This window comes from Dipodomys spectabilis, unplaced genomic scaffold, assembly GCF_019054845.1.
Source record: "Dipodomys spectabilis isolate Male_0828 unplaced genomic scaffold, ASM1905484v1 ptg000018l, whole genome shotgun sequence".
In the NCBI taxonomy this organism is placed as follows: Eukaryota; Metazoa; Chordata; class Mammalia; order Rodentia; family Heteromyidae; genus Dipodomys; species Dipodomys spectabilis.
In genome coordinates, this window is record NW_024870695.1 from 11,784,723 (window position 1) to 11,803,956 (window position 19,234).

Consider the following 19,234-nt stretch of genomic DNA (forward strand, 5'->3'; position numbering starts at 1 on the left):
ATGCCCTGTGGTCACCCACAGTCTTCTGTATCATCTATTTTTGGCTGGGAAAAGGGAGGGTGTTGAAGAGCTAACCTAGTGAATTCAGTGGAAATGTGAAGCGATTCACCTCCCCTGCATTTTCCCTGTCTTCTAGTCGATTTTTATTTATTTATTTTTCAGATGTTTGTGATGTATTTGGTCTTTAAACTGTCTTAATTAAGACATTTAATGATGTCATCCCATTCTTAAGGTCCAATCTCTGCTTGTTTCTTGACTCACAGAAGACAAACTGATGGACTGGTAACATTCTTCATATTTAGAAATGCCAATCATTTAGCCAACTGGATGGACTTTTTATTTTTTATTTTTTTGGTCATGGAGTTTGAACTCTGGGCCTTCATGCTATCCCTGAGCTCTTCAGCTTAAGGCGAGCACTCTACCACTTGAGCCACAGTGCCACTTTGATTTTCTGGTGGTTTATTGGAGATAAGAGTCTCATGGACTTTCCTGCCTGAGCAGGCTTTGAACTGGGATCCTCAGCTCTCAGCCTCCTGAGTAGCTAGGATTACAGGCGTGAGCCACAGTATACCCTTTAACCCTTTACAGTATCTATATTGATATTGTAAATAGCATGAGCTAACATTCTTCCATTTTGGTGTCTATTTACTATTGGTCTTCTCTTTTTACTATTGCTCCATTCCCGTTGCCTTCATGTTTGAAAAGCGAGGATATAAATAAGGACTTGAAGAATAATGCTGTGCTCAGCAACTTCCACAGAGAGAAGGAAAGACAGATATAAATCATCAAACTTGGATTGGAAAAAGAGGAGGACATGAATGCACCTGTCCTGATAAGACCTGAGCTCTGTAGCCCAATTCCCTCGTTTGCTTGATAATAATATAAATAATATAAATATATTTTTATGTATGACATATATTATGTACAAATATGTATATATTATGTATAAAGGAAAGAAAATGAAATATCAACATTTCACTGCTTTGTGTTTCTCATAAGAAATATAAAACATGGCTCATGATCCCCAGCAGGGATAGGGTCATGTCCTAATGGGCTTCCTATCCTCATGTCTGTGGTCTCTCACATTTTTAAACCTTCCTTGTCCACTTGACCCATGATGAATAACCTATGTGACTCCAATGCAACTTTATCCTTCCGGGTCACCAGAAATAGTTGAGTCCCTCATAAGATGTGCTAGACAAAATGAGACTAAAGCATACATACTAGGTAGAATGCTAGGTGACAGATTTCTGTAACAGAAATGAGAAAGACTCTTAGGAGGTAGATCTATAAGGAATGAGAGATGAATCTTAACACATCAGGAAAAGGAAGTCATATTTTCCATCCACTTTAAATTCTTAACAGGAAAAACAAACCTGCCTAATTGGATAAGTGCCTATTTATTAATACAAACAACAACAAGGAACAACAGGGAAGAATGTTATAGGTCATGACAGCAGACCCTCAGCTGGGTATAAAAGGACACCCTAGGCAGGCAGACTTCTAAACTTTCTAACCCACCTTCTTGGATACCCACCCAGAACCTCCATCTTTCAACACCATGGTCAACTCCTGTTGTGGCTCCACCTGCTCTGAGGAGGGCTGCTGTCAGCCCAGCTGCTGCAGGACCACCTGCTGCCGCCCCAGCTGCTGCATTTCCAGCTGCTGCAGGCCCTGCTGCCAGTCTGTGTGCTGCCAGCCCTGCTGCCGCCCCAGCTGTTGCATTTCTACCTGCTGCCGCCCCTGTTGCCAACCCTGCTGCCGCCCCAGCTGCTGCATTTCTAGCTGCTGCCGCCCCTGTTGCCAACCCTGCTGCCGCCCCAGCTGCTGCATTTCAAGCTGCTGCAGGCCTTGTTGCCAACCCAGCTGCTGTCGCCCCAGCTGCTGTGTGTCCAGCTGCTGCAGGCCCTGCTGCCAGTCTGTGTGCTGCCAGCCCTGCTGCCGCCCCAGCTGCTGCCGCCCCAGCTGCTGTGGTGGATCTTGCTGCTGAGCACTCTGACCTACATTCTCCTTGTCTTCAGTAGCCAACATTCTTGATATAAATCACCTATAAGCTGAATCATGGGAGGCCAGTTGTAACAGCTCAGTTCCCCTGGGGGTTCATATGGGCCTCTAAATACACTGTCCCCTCTCCTGCAAGGTGACTTTCTCCAACATAGACAGAAGTTTTGAGTTTTCTCACATATCTGTCTGCGATTGTGCTACTAAATCATGTTATCATGTGACCAAATATTCCTCTAGAGGAATATTTCTTCCTCCAATGCTGTTATTCCTACATTTTGAATAAATCTGGATTTTGCAAGCATCCAAATATAAACACATTATGTCTCCTTATTTTCCCTTCTCTATCTCTTGTCTTTATTGGTTAATTTCTTGTGACTCACCTCTTAATAATGAAAAGATCATAATACATGATTTGATGTGTGTCAGCTGTGTCCTCTCAGTCTTCCTCATTCGAATACAGAAGTATGGATTCATAGAGCCAGTGTCTGAAACATGTTGCATGAAGACTTTTGTTGAAAAACATGCTATTGGCATGAGTAAAGCCTCTAGCAGAGCTCAACCAGTGTAAGAAGCTCGTGAGCACATTGGATATCTCCCTTGACGGAGTATGCTTTGCAGGTGTTTAGATGGACTGAAGTCCAGTTATCTCCTGAAGGGTTCTGCTCTTTAAATCACTCTGTAACAATATCTTCCTTTCCCTATATCACTTCATAATTTCCTTACAATTCTTTCTAGGATCTTTTCCAAAGTAAACTACTTTTTGTATGTTTGTGTTCAGGTCCTGGGCTTGACCTCAGGGAGGGCCTGGGTGTTGTCCCTCAGCTTTTTTTTTTGTTCAAGTCTAGAATTCTACCACTTGAGCCACAGCTCCACTTCTGGCTTTTTTGGATGCTTAATTGGAGCTATGAGTCTCATGGATTTTTCTGCCCATGCTGGCTTTGAATTGTGACCCTCAGATCTCAGTCTCCTGAGTAGTTAGGATTATAGTCAAGTAAACTACTTGATATTCATCTATTCTAAAGAGCATAGTCTAAGACAACCAAGATTTCAATCTAGTGCATGTCTTTTTCACCACAGTATAACAAATTATGGATGCTTGCCATGGAGTATAGGGTCACCCTTTTGGCTTACTGTTCATTAATTTATAAACTTTCTGAATATGATGCCATATCCTCTTTCCAATTTTTGCACAATTGCTCTTTTAATATTTTGTTGTTTTTAGTTTGGTTTATAGTTTTTTGCATTTTATCAGAATATATTAATTATTTTTTAAAATAATAGTTTTTATTCTTTTTGTGTATGGGAGACAAAGTCTTGGAATGTTCCCTAGATTAGCAAGGACCTTATTATCCCTGAATTGCTGGGATTATAGGCATATACTGCCATAGTCAGTTAAAGAAGTCCATTTCATTATAAAATTTTCAGATATGTCTAGGAGGGCCTTTGCTCATATTTACCTATGTGATTGCCACAATTATCTCCCCTTCCCTGAGTGAGAAGAGTTGATTGGGAAGTCAGAAGTGGACATGGAGAAGGAAATTGGATATTGAGAGCAACTTCATATCTTGAGAGTCATTCCAGGAAATAAAAGATCTAAGCCTATGCTTGTAGAGAGCTCTTACTACCAAGCAATCAGTTTACATTGATTGAGGGCAGGAGGCCATGGACCAGACAGGCTTTGGGACTGAGTCACAACTCATGATGGTCTGAAAATTAAGGCCTCACTAGCCATATTCACTACAAAGAAGCCATTTCAGAAAACAAGAGTTAGATAGTCTAGACTTCAGAGTAAATATAAATAAATAAAAATTTATAGCTACAAAGGAGTGAATAAATACAAAGGACTATATGAAGAGGAAAGCTGAATGATGTAAGAAAGCCAATACAGATTAATTTGGTAAGGATACAGAAAACCTGAAAAAGAATCAAACTGAAATTCAGGAAATGAAAATCTCAACAAGTCAAAAAATAAAAACTCAACAAAACCTCACAAAAAAGCAAAACCTCTGTAGAAAGTCTCTAATAGTATGGATAAAATTAAAGCCAGAACTTCAGGGCTTGAGAATAACATAGATGCACTAAGATAGTCAAATAAAGAACAGAGAGGACAGCTTATACACAAGACAATGTGTTTGAAATGATTTGTACAACTTGGGGGTGGGGTTTGGGGAGGAGGGAAAGTAGAGAAAAATGAGGAAAGGGGTAACAAGTTTGACAAGAGATATACTTACTACCTTACTTATGTAACTGTAACCCCTCTGTACATCACATTGACAAAAAAAACAAAAAGAAAAGAAAAAGAATGGAGTAGAAATTAAGAAATACAGGTGGAACATGTAAAACATCTCAGACACTATTGAAAGACCAAACCTAAGAATCATGAGCATAAAAGAAGAGCTAAAAGCTAAAGGTATAGAAAACATATTCAAGTTCAAGCCCCACAACTGACCAAAAAAAAAAAATAGAAAACATATTCAATAAAACAGTAGATGAAAAATTTCTCAAACCTTGAGAAAGAAGCAGCCATACAGGTACAAGAGGGTTTAGGACACTCAAAAGACAAGGCTAGAAAAGAACCACACTAAGGCATGACAAAGGTAAAATATTAAGTGTGTGGGACAAGAAAAAGTACTGAAAGTTGCAAGAGAGAAGAACCAAGTTATATACAATAGTAAGCTTATCTGCTAATAGATTTCTCACCAGACAGCTTTAAGGAAGGCTTGGAATGATGTATTTGAAGTTCTGAAAAGCAAACAACTACCATCCTAGATTAATGGTAAATGAAACCAAATATATTCATGACCACTAAGCCATCACTATAAAAGATATTCAAATGAATCCTATACACAAAAGATGAAAAATGCAAGAAAGAAAACTAAAATAAAATAAATAAATCCCATCAGATGTTCAAATAAATTAAAATAACATCCAAACTATGCAGAAACAACAAAATGGCAAACATGACTCTGTACCTGTCAATAATAAAACTGAATAGTTATGGTCTCAAATCTCTAGTCAAAAGACATAGAAGGGCACAATCTAGCCAATCTAGTTTTACTCACTAAGAAAAACAAAATTTGGCTTAGAGTGAAAGATTAGACAAAGATCTACCAAGTAAATGAACCCCAGAATCAGGCAAAAGAAGCTATACTTATACATGATAAAATATACTTCAAACCAATATTGGTTAAGAGAGACAAAGAATGTCACTTCATATTAATAAAGGGAACAATCTGTCAAGAATGAATACCAATTGCTCACATCTACAAGCCAAATATTGGTGGTGTATCTAGCTTCATTAAATAAATACTATTGAACTAAAAATGATAGGTAGCCCCAAACACAATGATAGTGGTGACTTCAAAACCCTCCTCTTACCAATAGGTAGATTATCTAGACCTGCTCCCTCCTGAAAAAAAAATTCCTACAAACACACACAGAAAAGAAACCTCAGACTAAAATGATATTATATGCAAAATGGGCTTGAAAAACATCTACATAGTATTTTATACAACAGTTCCATAATACATATTCTACTCAGTAGACCATGTAACTTTCTTCCAAATACATGCTATTTTATCATTCTTTAGGATGCAAAACAACTCTCAGTATATATAAACAATCAAAATAATTCCTTGTATTCTATCGAATCATAAAAGAACAAAAGAATGCGGACAATACCCCAACACATAGAGAATGTGCAACACTGGATTGAATGATGAGTGAAGGAATGGAGAAAATCCAAAAGTCCCAAGTATCTAGTAAATATTTTTGTAAAATTCCCTATTACTATAAAACTAAATTGTTCTTTATGAATGTGCATCAAGATGGTAACAGTATTAATAAAAAAAACAATTATAAAGACTTTAGAACTCATACTAGTGAACATTTCTGGGATGGAGAAAGGGATTTTGAGTCAAGAAAAGACATATTAGCACTTTCTGGTGAAAGAAATGTCCTGTTAGACATGGGCTTGCATTTCTTTCTTGAGAATTATTTATTACACTATATATATATATATATATATATATATATATATATATATAGCAAATGTTTTCAGCACATATGTTTTTCATAATGGCAAGTTGATGTTAGGGGAATGAACCCCAAGACAAGTATTCAAATTTTTTTTTCTTTCATGCAATTGTTTCTAACATATTTATAAGATGATTTCTATGTTGCTTTGTATGTCCCTCCCCCATGGTATAACCCCTGCTTTCACTGTATTTGATGTTGGTATAATTTGTGTAGGGGAAGGGAAAAAACAAATCGTTTAAATAAGGATACAAATGGACCCATTGCAACAATGAGACGTACAAGTCATTATGTTGAAAAATGAACTTTACAACTTTAGTTGGGAGGGGAGGGTGGAGGGTGGAGGGGAATTATAGGAAGGGATGGGAAGGGGAAACAAAGAGGAGGTAACAATGCTTGATAAAAAATGTACTCGTTATCTTGCCCATGTAATTGTAACCCCTCTGTATGATATTTTCACAATAAAAAAAAAGAAATTAAAAAAATTCAGGTGGACAAAAATGCTACTCAAGATTTTACAAAGATTAGGTTAAGTAACGAAGGAAGATAGTTTAAGAACAAAGAGGGCATTTCTATCACTTTAAATAAACTTAACCTGTATTTAATATATCCAAATATTTAAATATACAACCATATAGTATTACATATGACAAAATTACAAATATATTATTAAATATGTTTTATTATTGGTATTAAATATCTTTAATAATATATTTGAATATATATTTAAAGTGATGGAAATGCTCACCAATCATATTTAAATAGACGTTTTATGAATATTTTTTTATTGTGAAAACACTGTACAGAGGGGTTACAATTACATGGGCAAGATAATGAGTACATTTCTTTTTTTTTTTTTTTTTGGGTTGGGTCGTGGGGCCTGAACTCTGGGCCTGGACATGGGCCTGGGCACTGTCCCTCAGCTCTTCAGCTCAAGGCTAGCACTCTACCACTTGAGCCATAGGGCCACTTCCGGCTTTTTTTTTTTTTGCTTATGTGGTGCTGAGGAATCGAACCCAGGGCCTCATGTATGCAAGGCAAGCGCTCTACCACTGAGCCACCTTCCCAGCCCCAGTAAGTACATTTCTTATCAAGCATTGTAGCCTCCTCCTTTGTTTCTTTGTTTCCCTTTCCCATCCCTTTCCATCCTCCCCCCCCCCACCCAATCCTCCCTGCTTCCCCTCCCCCCCACCAAAGGTGTAAAGTTCGTTTTCTTTCGACATAACGACTTGTACATCTCATTGTTGCAATGGGTCCTTTTTTAAATAAATATTTCAATGACTCATAAATAATCAACAGAAGTTTGATTTTCATTATAAAGTTACAAATTGAGAATTTTTTTTTTTTGGTTGTGGGGCCTGAACTCTGGGCCTGGGCGCTGTCCATCAGCTCTTCAGCTCAAGACAAGCACTCTACCTCTTGAGCCACAGAGCCACTTCCCAAACTGAGAATTTTTAGAGATACTGCTCACTGCTTGAGTTTGACACACAGGGATCAATCAAATAGATTGGCAGCCCTCATTTTTAGGAACACTAATTACCTAGCCGATTGGATAGGCATTTTTGGATCCTTTGAGCCTTTAAGGTAGTCACACTATAAATTCCAGATAATTTTCCTAATCCGAGTAACCTGTTTTCCATCTCTCTTTCTTTTTGTACTAGCTTTTGTGAAGACCCCAAAGTGAAAGTGTAATCTACCATGTAAACAATGAAACAAGAGTGTCTGGTTCATTCTTTTCATGAACTCAAGAGAAATCAGGTCAACTATAAATGAGAGGCAGAGGTAACAACTCTGGGATACCTAGCTGGTTAGCAAAGAAAAAATTTGAAAAGACAAGAATTGACATGTCTGCTAAGGCCAGAAAAACAATAGAAAATTAGAAGGAAAATAAGCCTATAGAGTGGAATTGAAGATATCTGAACTTCATGATGTACATAGCTGAATATTGCTGCTCTCCCACAATGCCCTAAAAATCAGTTTTAGAAATTTGCTTCTGGCAAACAAACAAACAAAGAAATCCAACATTTCACCATTCAGATGTCCAACTTGAAAGACCTCTGTGTTTGCCAAAGAAGTCTAGAAAATATATTGTGATTTGGAGTGAGGAAGAGGCTAGAAGTCTTCCTGTTCTCATGTCAATGGGCTTTTGCATTCAAAATTCTTATGCTAACCAGACCCATTAGGAATGAGCCACCACACTCTGATGCAGGTACTTCCTCCTGGGTCACCAGAAACAATTAAGGCTCAGTAAGAATCTATAATCATGATTACTAAGAATACACAGGAAGTACTGTATATGAGACACAAAATGTCATGTGACAGTTTTCTTTGAGGAACTAGAAAAAGGATACCTTAGAAAATGTTTTTGTAAAAAATGACACAATTGCTTACAAATCAGGAAAAGGAAAACCATGTTTTCTTTACATCTTGGAAAGTGGAACCAGGAAAATAAACTGGACTAATTTATTAACACAAACAACAACAAGGAAAGAATGCCATAGGTAATGACAGCTGACCCTTAGCAGGGTATAAAAGGGCATCAGGGCCAGAGAGACTTCCAAACTTTCCAGCCACATCTCCTTGAACACTAACTCAGAACCTCCATCCTCCGACACCATGGTCAACTCCTGTTGTGGCTCCACCTGCTCTGAGGAGGGCTGCTGCCAGCCCAGCTGCTGCAGGCCCCAGTGCTGCACCTCTAGCTGCTGCCGCCCCAGCTGCTGCGTGTCCAGCTGCTGCAGGCCCTGCTGCCAGTCCGTGTGCTGCCAGCCCAGCTGCCGCCCCAGCTGCTGCCGCCCTACCTGCTGCATTTCCAGCTGCTGCAGGCCTTCCTGCCAGTCCGTGTGCTGCCAGCCCTGCTGCCGCCCCAGCTGCTGCCGCCCTACCTGCTGCATTTCCAGCTGCTGCAGGCCTTGTTGCCAGCCCAGCTGCTGCCGCCCCAGCTGCTGCATCTCCAGCTGCTGCAGGCCCTGCTGCCAGTCTGTGTGCTGCCAGCCCTGCTGCCGCCCCAGCTGCTGTACCTCCAGCTGCTGCAGGCCCCAGTGCTGTACCACCAGCTGCTGCCGTCCCAGCTGCTGCATCTCTAGCTGCTGCAGGCCCCAGTGCTGCACCTCCAGCTGCTGCAGGCCCCAGTGCTGCACCTCCAGCTGCTGCAGGCCCCAGTGCTGCACCTCCAGCTGCTGCAGGCCCCAGTGCTGCACCTCCAGCTGCTGCAGGCCCCAGTGCTGCACCTCCAGCTGCTGCCGCCCCAGCTGCTGCATTTCTAGCTGCTGCAGGCCTTGTTGCCAGCCCAGCTGCTGCCGCCCCAGCTGCTGTGTGTCCAGCTGCTGCAGGCCCTGCTGCCAGTCCGTGTGCTGCCAGCCCTGCTGCCGCCCCAGCTGCTGCATCTCCAGCTGCTGCAGGCCCAGCTGCTGTGGTGGTTCTTGCTGCTGAGTGCTCTGACCCACACTTCCCTGGTCTTCAGCAGTCAACACTAATGTAGCCAGTTTGTGAGCTAAATCATGGAAGGCAATTTGGGAAACTTACACCTATACTGGTTCCTCTCCTGCCAGGCTGCTGACTGTCTCTAACATTGATAGAAACTGAATTTTTCTCTGTGAGCCGTCAACTATCAACTATCATATTACCCCCATGGAAGGATTCATTCCTTGACATATCCCTTTTCTTAAATCTTGTAATTTCTACATCTTAAATAAATCTGAATTTCGCAGACATCTGAATCTAAAGGCTTTATGTCTCCTGATTTTTCTCTTCTCAATTTTGTATCTGTGAGTAGAATGTTTGTGTCACCCATTCCATATAAAATGACTATTGCAAGGGTTTTTGGCTATATCAGCTCTGTTCCTACAACAGTCCTTGTTCTGGTCAGAGATTATAAGTTCATAGGTGGGATGTCTGGTATTCTCTGCTCAAAGCCTTCTTTAGGTTAACAGCAAGCTACTGGCACAAGTTATAGCAGAGTTCAGCCAGGAAAATGGAGCTGGAGAACAAATACTCTGGGTTCTTGATGGACAAGTATTATTCTAGAGGTGTGATGGGAATCCAGATGCATCTAGAGGTGCTCTGCTCTTTATTTTACTCTGCAATGACTTCCTTCTTGACCTAGAGAGTTGAAAGGTTCCCTAATGAGATTTTCTGGGATAATTTCCCAAGTAAACTACTTCCTATCAAACCTTTGTCTTGGGCTGTCCTGAGAGCACAATCTAAGGTCCCATGTCCCTGAGCTCAGTGTCTGTGTCTGTCTCCATATTTTAAGCACAAGATGGGTGCTTTCCAGGGGATAGGGTCAGTCGTTGAGTTTATCACCCATTAAAATGGTAAACCTTATAGGCCTGTTGCTGTCTCCTCAGTTTCCCAAGTAAAGTACTCAGTGTCATAGGTAATTGTTTTACCTCACCTTTACCCCTTACCCTTACCATCTTACCACACTTTTCCTAGTCTACAAAATAATTTCCCTTTCTATTTTCATAACTTTTTAAAAAAAAGGATTCCACATATAAAACATTGCTCTTTCTGAGTTCAGCTAACATTATGATCATCATTTGCATTCATTTCCCTGCAAATGCCATGATTTCTTTCTTCTTAATGATTGCATAATATTCTGTTGAGTACATATGCTACATTATCTATTTATCCTCTGTTTATGGACACCTAGATGGATTCCACTATCTGATTGTGGGTCCTCTGTATTTACTCCATCAGACTATGGGTCTCTCTCTCTCTCTCTGTCTCTCTCTCTTTCTCTGTCTCTGTCTCTCTTTGTTGGCTGTGGTATTCAACTCAGGGTCTGGGCACTGTCTCTGAGCTTTTTTTTTTTTATTGTGCTCAGAGCTAGTATTCTATCACTTTGAGCCACACCTTCACTTCTGGTTTTCTGGTGGTTATTTGGAGATAAGAGTCTTACCACCTTTCTTGCCCAGGCTGGCTTTGAACTGTGATCCTGAGATCTCAACCTCCTGAGTAGCTAGGAATATACACATGAGCTACCAGCACCTGGCTCTGGTTTTGTGTGTGTGTGTGTGTGTGTGTGTGTGTGTGTGTGTGTGTGTGTGTGTTTGCGCGCGCCAGTTCTTTTTCTTTTCTTACTATGGTTCTGTAGTATAACTTGAAGCCAGGTATTTTGGTTCCAACCACAATAATCCCATGAGAAAGAAAGCACATGATAGCATGTATGCCCTAAATACCTACTAATCAATCTAATGTGAGCTGTGAAACCCACAAAAAAGAAATTGGGGATGACATAGAGGGTGGAAAGATATCTGATGTTCATGGATGGACAGAATTAACATGTGAAAATGTCTGTTTTACCAAAACCATCTTTAGATTCAATGTAATTTCATTGACATTTCATTGACATTCTTCATAGAACTAGGAAAAAATCCCTAAAATTCATATTGAATTGTCTCAAATAGATGAAACAATTTTAAGCAAAGAGAGACAAGTTGTTTTTTTTTTTTGCCAGTCCTGGGGCTTAAACTCAGGGTCTGGACTCTGTCCTGAGCCTCTCTGTGATCAAAGTTACTCTACCACTTGAGCCACAGGTCCACTTCTGGCTTTTTCTAAGTAGTTTACTGGAGATAAAAGTATCATGAACATTACTGCCCAGGCTGGCTTTGAACAGCAATTCTCAGATCGCAGTCTCCTGAATAGCTAGGATTACAGGCATGAGCCACTATTGTCTGGCTAGTTGTTTGCTTTTAAAGAGCAGTTCTAGAGCTTCAGGGAAAATGTTCATGGTGAAGGTGCTTTGTGCTACTGTGTTTAAGGAAATATGAGTGGAAGCTATCACTTGAGGTGGCTGTGTTAAGGTGAATGCTATGGGCAGAGGAGGTGGTATGTAAACACACACAGCATGAGTTAGGACAGTTTAATAAACTAGGGATTAGGAAACTAGGCCATGTGTAATAAATTGCATTCACTAAAAGTAGAACCTGAAATAAGGATTCTTCTGCAAGTGATCTACAAGGAAATGCTCTGGGTACAATCCATTAAAACATAGAAGCAAGAGGTATACATCAATCCTAAAGGAATATTCCTAATGAGCTCAAATTCATTTGATTAACAAGCTTCTGTAGAGTGTGAATGAAACTACCGTTTCATTCTCCTCTGAGAAGTATGGTGGCAGCACAGAAATGGAGGGACAAAGGGTGAACAAATGCAGCAATGATACTCACTAGACACTGTGTTGAAACTGAACTATACAACTTGTGGGAGGGGAGGGGAGGGAGAAAAAGGAAGTAAGGTGGCTAGCTCTTTGCAGTTTAACTCACCTATCAAGGGGCACCGTCACAGGGCAGGAGGAGAGGGTCCAGAGAGAAAACATGTCTTGAGGAAACAGAGATAGCTCAGGAAAGCTACAGGGAGAGCAGGGCACGTGGACAGAGGGCACTCCTTGCATTGGATAGTCACAGTAACTAAGGCGCTGGGACCTTCATGATGAAAGGTAAAATTGGACTCTCTTATTCAGGTCACTCCATTTACCTGGTCCAAATTAACTGGAGAAAGTTGCCTAGGGAATGTCTGCTGATGGAGGTGGCTTGCCTGGAAGACCCACCACCGTCACATCCTGAACGTTCTGAGCCCTTTCTTAATGGACTACAGCTGTTGTTCTTGGAAATAAGAATTCTAGGACTGCTCCAGAGGCTCCCCTAGCATTGAGCACTCTCCTTTTCACCACCCACTCCTCACTTGGCAACAATCTTCCGGCTTCCTCATGAAGCTGCAACTGGGAATAACAGCTCATTACATTTCCTGCTAGTCCAATCACCTGAGAAGCCCGGGAATGACAGTAGCAAGTGTCAGTCCAATGGAGTATCCACAGCTTTGGAGCCAAAACTTTGCTTCTACAGAGCCTGGGTTTATGGGAGGGGAGTGGCGGTGGGTGGAGAGCTCAGATTCACTTAAATGGACCATGGAGCATAAAGTTGAGTAAGGCAGGACATTCTACCATGGAGATTACCACGTTCTCTAGATACTCACAGACTGCTGTGAGTTACACAACTCCCTTCCCTAATTACCATTCCCAACTCATCCATCACACAGTTAGACCCACATTAGTTTTTAGACTTTAAATGTTCTTCCTGGGTGGGTTTTATTTTCTGTAATCTTATTATCCCTGGAACTCCCCAGGGGGTTAATTTCTGCAATAATACTTCATACAAACTTTGGAAAACAGGCCTCATGGCATGCCTCTGTGATGCCAGTAACCCCTTCCAACTCCTTTCTCCTCATCTCAGTAAAGCAGTGTGCTGTACCACCCAGGGAACAGTCAACGTGTTGGGGTTTCAAGCTTTATGGCTAGATCTGTGCTGCTGGCATTTCTACTTCTCTGTACCCTCTGATCATGCTTTGGTTCCCCGGTGTGGTGTGCAGGACCAGAGAATTCTGAATGAGTCATCTCTTGTCATATTACCTGAAAAACCTAACAGCTTGAAACACCTTCACAGCTCCTAGGCATCAGAAATCAGGGACGGTTTTGTTGTCTCCTTCTTGTTGTCTCACTAGATCCAGTGCTAGTATCAGCTGGCACTGGGGGTCTCAAGTGAAGGTTCCACTTTGCAGTTAGCTTCAGTCATTCCTAAGCCTCTCGGTTCCTCTCACCCAACTTCAGTGAGAGGCTCCGTGCCCTCTGGGATGCTGAATGGAGACTGTGTTCAGTTCTAAATATTCTCAGCCACTGCTGAAGTGAACTTCAAATAGAAAATCAATACATTGGAATTCTATGCACATAAAAGTTCAATGCTGGGCACCAGTGGCTCACACCTGTAATCCTAGCTTTAGTAGCTAGGCTGAAATCTGAGGATCATGGTTTAAAGCCAGCCTGGGCAGAAAAAGCTGTGAGACTCTTATCTCCAATAAACCACCAGAAAATCGAAAGTGGCGCTGTGGCTCAAATGATAGAGCTCTAGCCTTGAGCAGTAGATGAATGGATCAGGAAAATGTGGTACACACACACACACACACACACACACACACACACACACACACACACACACACACACACTGGAATTCTATGCTCCTATCAGGAAGAATGACACCTCCCTATTTGTTAGGAAATGGAAAGACTCGGAAAAAAATCATATTAAGTGAAGTAAGCCACACCCAAAGAAATATAGGTCCTATAGTTTCCCTTGTTTCAATAGTTAGTATATGTCTAGGAGAACCTTATCAGATAAGCAGAAAAGCTCAAAAGCTATGTACATATGACAGTATAAGACGATGCTAAGTGAAATGAACCCCAAGATATGGACACAAGAGGTCTTTCTTTGTTGTTGTTGTTTTTTAAATCTACTATGTGATTTTTTTTGTTTCCTTTGTATGTTCTTCCCCCTATGGTATACCCCTTGTTTTCACTGTACTTGATTTTGGTACCCTCCATCTTGTATATACATTTGTCTAATTTGGGAAACAAGGTCACAGGATGACCCATTGCAACAATGAGACTCACAAGACACTATGTTGAAATGAACTTTGCAACTTCAGGGCGGGGGGAGTAGAGAGTGGGGAAGGTAGGGGAGAGAAGGGATAGTGGGAGAGCAACAAAGGAGGGGGTAACAATGCTCGACAAGAAATGCACTCATTACCTTACTCATGTGACTGTAACCCCTTTGTACAGCATCTTTACAATAAAATAAAAATGTTAAAGTTCAAGAACATGAACACACAAATACATTTCTATCATCCCTTCTACCTCTCTATATAATAAAAGAAGTACCACCGAAGTACACATCACAATTTGTGTGTCCAGCACATATGCATCATCCATTTCACCAGGTCAGGAGAGATTTAGCAAGGAGTAGTGTCACTGATGACTCTCCTGGTTGAATTTTATTAAACTCAAGACTATTTTCATTAGTAATCTCCCATTATGCTTAGTTGGTTCCTTCTCTGCCCATGTGGGTTTGTTAGTTTTGATATTCAAGTGACCTGAAATAATACAAAGGGTTATCAGTACTTTTGTCTCAGAGCTCAGTGTTCAAAGTTTCTATTTCAGAACCATTTTCTCTATTGTTTAGATAACTTGAATTGGAATTCAATTGTATTTATGACTAGTCTTTTCTGGATATTGAAAAAGAAGGACAGAAAAAAAACAATTTTAAGGGGCTCAGCCTCAAGAGGAAAAAAAAATCCACCAATATGTTACCATTCAGTTTTCCAACAGGATGTAATCTTGTGTATCCCATAAAAATCTGCCCCTCCCCCAATAAAGAATTGCAGTTCTCAGCAAGGAAACGGTCATGTTCTAATGGTCCTATTCTCATATCAAGGGTTTTCCACATACACATCGTTCTTGCCCACCTGAACCAGGATGAAGGAGCCTGAAGACTCACATGCAACTTTATCCTCCTGGGTCAATAAAACCATTATGGGTCTATAAGAATCATGATTCCTTAGGCGTAGACAGCACATGCTGCAAAAATTAAGATGGAAGTGTACATCCTGAGACACAGAACATCACATGACAGCTCTCTTTGAGGAACTAAAACCAAACCAACAAAAACAGACAATCAGGAGGTAGTGAATCCTACACCAGGAAAAGGAAATTATGTTTCCCTTCCCTGACATTTCACCAGGCAAATATAATTACCTAATTTGATAATCACCTATTTATTAACACAAATAATAACAAGGAAAGAACGCTGATGGCAGGCCCTTAGCAGGGTATAAAAGGGCATTACAGGCAAGGAGACTTCCAAACTTTCCAGACCATCCTCTAGAAAACCTACTAGAACCTCCATCCTCTGATACCATGGTCAGCTCCTGTTGTGGCTCATCTTGTTCTGAGCAGGGCTGCTGCCAGCCCAGCTGCCTGCAGTACACCTGCTGCAGGACCACCTGCTGCCGCCCCAGCTGCTGTGAGTCCAGCTGCTGCAGGCCCTGCTGCCAGTCTGTGTGCTGCCAGCCCAGCTGCTGCCGCCCCAGCTGTTGTGAGTCCAGCTGCTGCAGGCCCTGCTGCCAGCCCAGCTGCTGCCGCCCCAGCTGCTGTGTGTCCAGCTGCTGCAGGCCCTGCTGCCAGCCCTGCTGCCGCCCTACTTGCTGCATCTCAAGCTGCTGCAGGCCCTGCTGCCAGCCCAGCTGCTGCCGCCCCAGCTGCTGCATTTCTAGCTGCTGCCGCCCCAGCTGCTGTGTGTCCAGCTGCTGCAGGCCCTGCTGTCAGCCTTGCTGCCGCCCTACCTGCTGCATTTCGAGCTGCTGCCAGCCCAGCTGCTGCATTTCTAGCTGCTGCCGCCCCAGCTGCTGTGTGTCCAGCTGCTGCCAGCCCTGTTGCCGCCCTAGCTGCTGCAGTGGTTCTTGCTGCTGAGCAAGTTGACACGCATGTTCCTGGTCTTCAGCAGTCAGCATTCTTGATGCTGAATCATGGGAAGCCAACTGCAAAGGTTCATGTGGACCTTTCAACACACTGCCCCTCCCCTGACAGGTGACTGTGTCCAAAAGAAACAAAAAAATTGCATTTTCTTTGAAATCAGTCACTTTGTCATGTTACCCCCCACCCCATGGAAGTGTTTGCTCTTTAATCTTTTCTGTTCTCAAATGCTGTAATTCCTACTCATAAATAAACCTAAGTTCTGCAAGCATCCAGATATAAAGACGTTGTGTCTCTTTATTTCTCCTTCTGAATTTTCCCCAGCTATGAATACACGTGTATAGAAGGCACTCTGACTTATCCTCGTGACTCTCCACACTGCTCCCTTTCCTAACCTCCCACTAGGGCCATTTCTATTCCCTAGTAACTCCATCTCCACATTCATTTCTAGATAACTGAAGGACAGGAATAAAGGAACTCAGGAAGAATGTTTCACAGGGCTCCATACTTGGAATTCTTGGCTAAGGGCTTCCTCTATTGAAGAGAAAGTTCTGGGCAGGAGCTAAGGCCCCTAGGACACAGCTCCATTGGTGGAAGGGAGCCAGTGCACCCTTCTTCCGCTCAGCTTCCCCTCAGTGCACATGTGTCCATTGTGTACGGTGTCCCAGAGGTCATCCGTGGGAATACACTGTCCTGGGTCCCTTGTTGCCCTCAATGATGTTCCAAATTTCCTACAACCTTTCCTGTCTGAACCCCCTCTCTCCACAATGTCTGGGCTTCCTCAGAGTGTACGCAGTCCAAGAAGCCAGGCTCTTCATCTCATTCTTGCCATCTTTATACAGGTTTGTTTTTTGCCCCACACAATGTGGGTGGTTGTCACTGTGTCAAAGCTGACTCTGTTTTGTTGTTGTTGTTGTTTTCTCCCTCACTGGTGTGTTAAATCTTTGGCTGTATCTTCCTTCCCACATTTGCACAATTGTTGTCAGACTAGCTGTGTTTAATCTTTTCAACATTGCTGTTTAACTGTCAAACACTTTGTCATCAGTGTGTATCAATGATTGTGCAAATTAGTGTATTATGACATTTTTCATACATGTATTTCAGATAATTTGGTCACTGGTATTCTGACTTATCCTAATTTCCCACATTCATTTCTTGTCTCATTTTCCACTGATCCATTTTTCTTTTCTCACTACTATTGTCTGTTCGTTGTTTTTTGTTTTATTCTTTTTAATTCCACATATTTCTTTATTTTCTTGCGCCAGCATCTCTCTTTTTTTTTATTTTTTTATTGTAAAGATACTGTATAGAGGGGTTACAGTTACACGAGTAAGGTAATGAGTACATTTCCTATCAATCATTGTTACTCCCTCCTTTGTTTTTCCCCTACCACCCCTTCTCTCTCCCCCTCCCCAATTCCTTCCTCCCTCCCTCTCCCTCTCCCCACCCCACAAAGTTGTAAAGTTTGTTTTCAACGTAGTGTCTTCTACGTCTCATTGTTACAATTTTGTTATTTCCCTTCCCCTCTCCAAATTAGAAAAAAATGTATATACATGATGCAAGGCACCAGAATCCACATGATGTTTCTTAGTCTCAGAGTGGTTATTTCACTTAACAAGATGATTTCCCATTCTATGAATCTTTGGCAAAGGATTATGTATGTAATTGTGTGTATGTGTGTGTGTGTGTGTGCGCGCGTGCGCGTGTTTTATTTTTAGGTATTTTTCAAATAGACTATGGCATTTCCCCCCAGGTCAGCCTTTAATTAGTCATGATGGACTCTTATCAACTCTTAGCCCTTGAACTGCAATGCTCCCAACCTCCTGAGTTCCTACATTATAGGTGAGATACACTTTGTTCAGCTGGTTTCATTCTTCTTAGCACATGAATAATATGCCGTTGAGTACATATACCTCATTTCCTTTATTCTTTCATTTGGTGATGGGTCCTTAGGTTGTTTATACAACATGGCTACTTATTCTTGAGATAATGATACCACTTCAATAGATAGTCACTCTTGGAGATTATAGTTTAGATTTACAGTAAGTCAGTGAATTTCATATGGGATCTCACAGTGTGTGGGGGGAGGATGTGAGTGTGTATGCGCATGTATATATTCTTTTGCAACAAATATTTTAGCTGGGACTTAAAACCTCTCAAGTAGTTGCCAATTATTTCTACTTTCTGGTGTTCATAGTCTGCACAATTCTCCATACTTCACCAACTTGCTTCAAAACAACATCACATTAAATCATTAAGTGGTCAGTGACAAACATTGTGACTTTCCTCTTGATTAACATCTCTTCAGGTTAATCTCTGATGAATGCCTGTCCTGTCAGCAAGAGATCAGCACTTAGACCCTACAATCGCTGGAGCTCATCAGACAGTTGCTTGTGTCAAAAAATTATATAACAGAAAGACAAGTCACACTCTACCTACTACTCTTTGAAATAAAAAATAGCTTCGCTCAAGCAGACCTCACATAATTTCTTGTATCGCTTGATGTTAATTGTCCATGGTATTTCATGATACATAGGCAAAATTCAGTAAGGAATACAGAGATAGAGGGTCTGGTTTCAAACTTAACAGCCCACCAGCAGGCTATCAATGGCTATTTCATATTGTGCTACATGTACCGTTGGTCCATTCTCTACCATGTGGGTCTGTTGCCTTGGCTAGTAGAACAACGTAAAATAGTAAAGAGAATTATCAGTGTTTCAGTCTACAAGGATCAAAGTCCAGTGCTTCAAGTCAGGATTGTTTCTTCTACTCTGGTACCTAAAGATACCACCATCAAATAAAATGGAGCTATTTTTTGTGACTTCTAGTCTCTGGATATGAAAACAGATGTACTGTGGACACTTTAAGAAAGTGGATCTCACGCTTCCCAGC

The 19,234-nt window shown here is 41.5% G+C and overlaps 3 protein-coding genes across 9 annotated transcripts; all 3 read left to right on the plus strand.

Moving 5' to 3' along the window:
- The first annotated feature begins 1,561 nt into the window (after positions 1–1,561).
- On the plus strand, positions 1,562–1,990 carry LOC122102694 (keratin-associated protein 4-12-like). The gene has a single exon (XM_042673437.1). The coding sequence runs from the start codon at positions 1,562–1,564 to the stop codon at positions 1,988–1,990; it is 429 nt and encodes a 142-aa protein (XP_042529371.1).
- A 6,665-nt stretch (positions 1,991–8,655) lies between these two features.
- Positions 8,656–9,471, plus strand: LOC122102471 (keratin-associated protein 4-3-like). 7 transcript variants are annotated; one of them, XM_042673241.1, is made up of 3 exons: positions 8,656–8,796; positions 8,893–9,170; positions 9,246–9,471. In XM_042673241.1, the coding sequence occupies exons 1-3, from the start codon at positions 8,656–8,658 to the stop codon at positions 9,469–9,471; spliced, it is 645 nt and encodes a 214-aa protein (XP_042529175.1). The 7 variants fall into 7 exon arrangements, with proteins under 7 accessions (XP_042529175.1, XP_042529160.1, XP_042529152.1 ...); XM_042673226.1 differs by having other exon boundaries at positions 8,656–8,765; positions 8,826–9,170; XM_042673218.1 differs by having other exon boundaries at positions 8,656–9,170.
- A 6,316-nt stretch (positions 9,472–15,787) lies between these two features.
- LOC122102600 (keratin-associated protein 4-11-like) lies at positions 15,788–16,339 on the plus strand. Its single transcript, XM_042673364.1, has one exon. The coding sequence runs from the start codon at positions 15,788–15,790 to the stop codon at positions 16,337–16,339; it is 552 nt and encodes a 183-aa protein (XP_042529298.1).
- The last annotated feature ends 2,895 nt before the right edge of the window (positions 16,340–19,234 follow it).

What these genes read in the sequence shown, in the direction of transcription:
- LOC122102471 (XM_042673218.1), top strand. Translation starts at nt 8,656, where the DNA reads ATGGTCAACTCCTGTTGTGGCTCCACCTGCTCTGAGGAGGGCTGCTGC. An exon ending in TCCAGCTGCTGCAGGCCCCA is followed by an intron (nt 9,171 to 9,245) that starts GTGCTGCACCTC and finishes CTGCACCTCCAG; the next exon opens with CTGCTGCAGGCCCCAGTGCT.
- LOC122102694 (XM_042673437.1), top strand. Translation starts at nt 1,562, where the DNA reads ATGGTCAACTCCTGTTGTGGCTCCACCTGCTCTGAGGAGGGCTGCTGT.
- LOC122102600 (XM_042673364.1), top strand. Translation starts at nt 15,788, where the DNA reads ATGGTCAGCTCCTGTTGTGGCTCATCTTGTTCTGAGCAGGGCTGCTGC.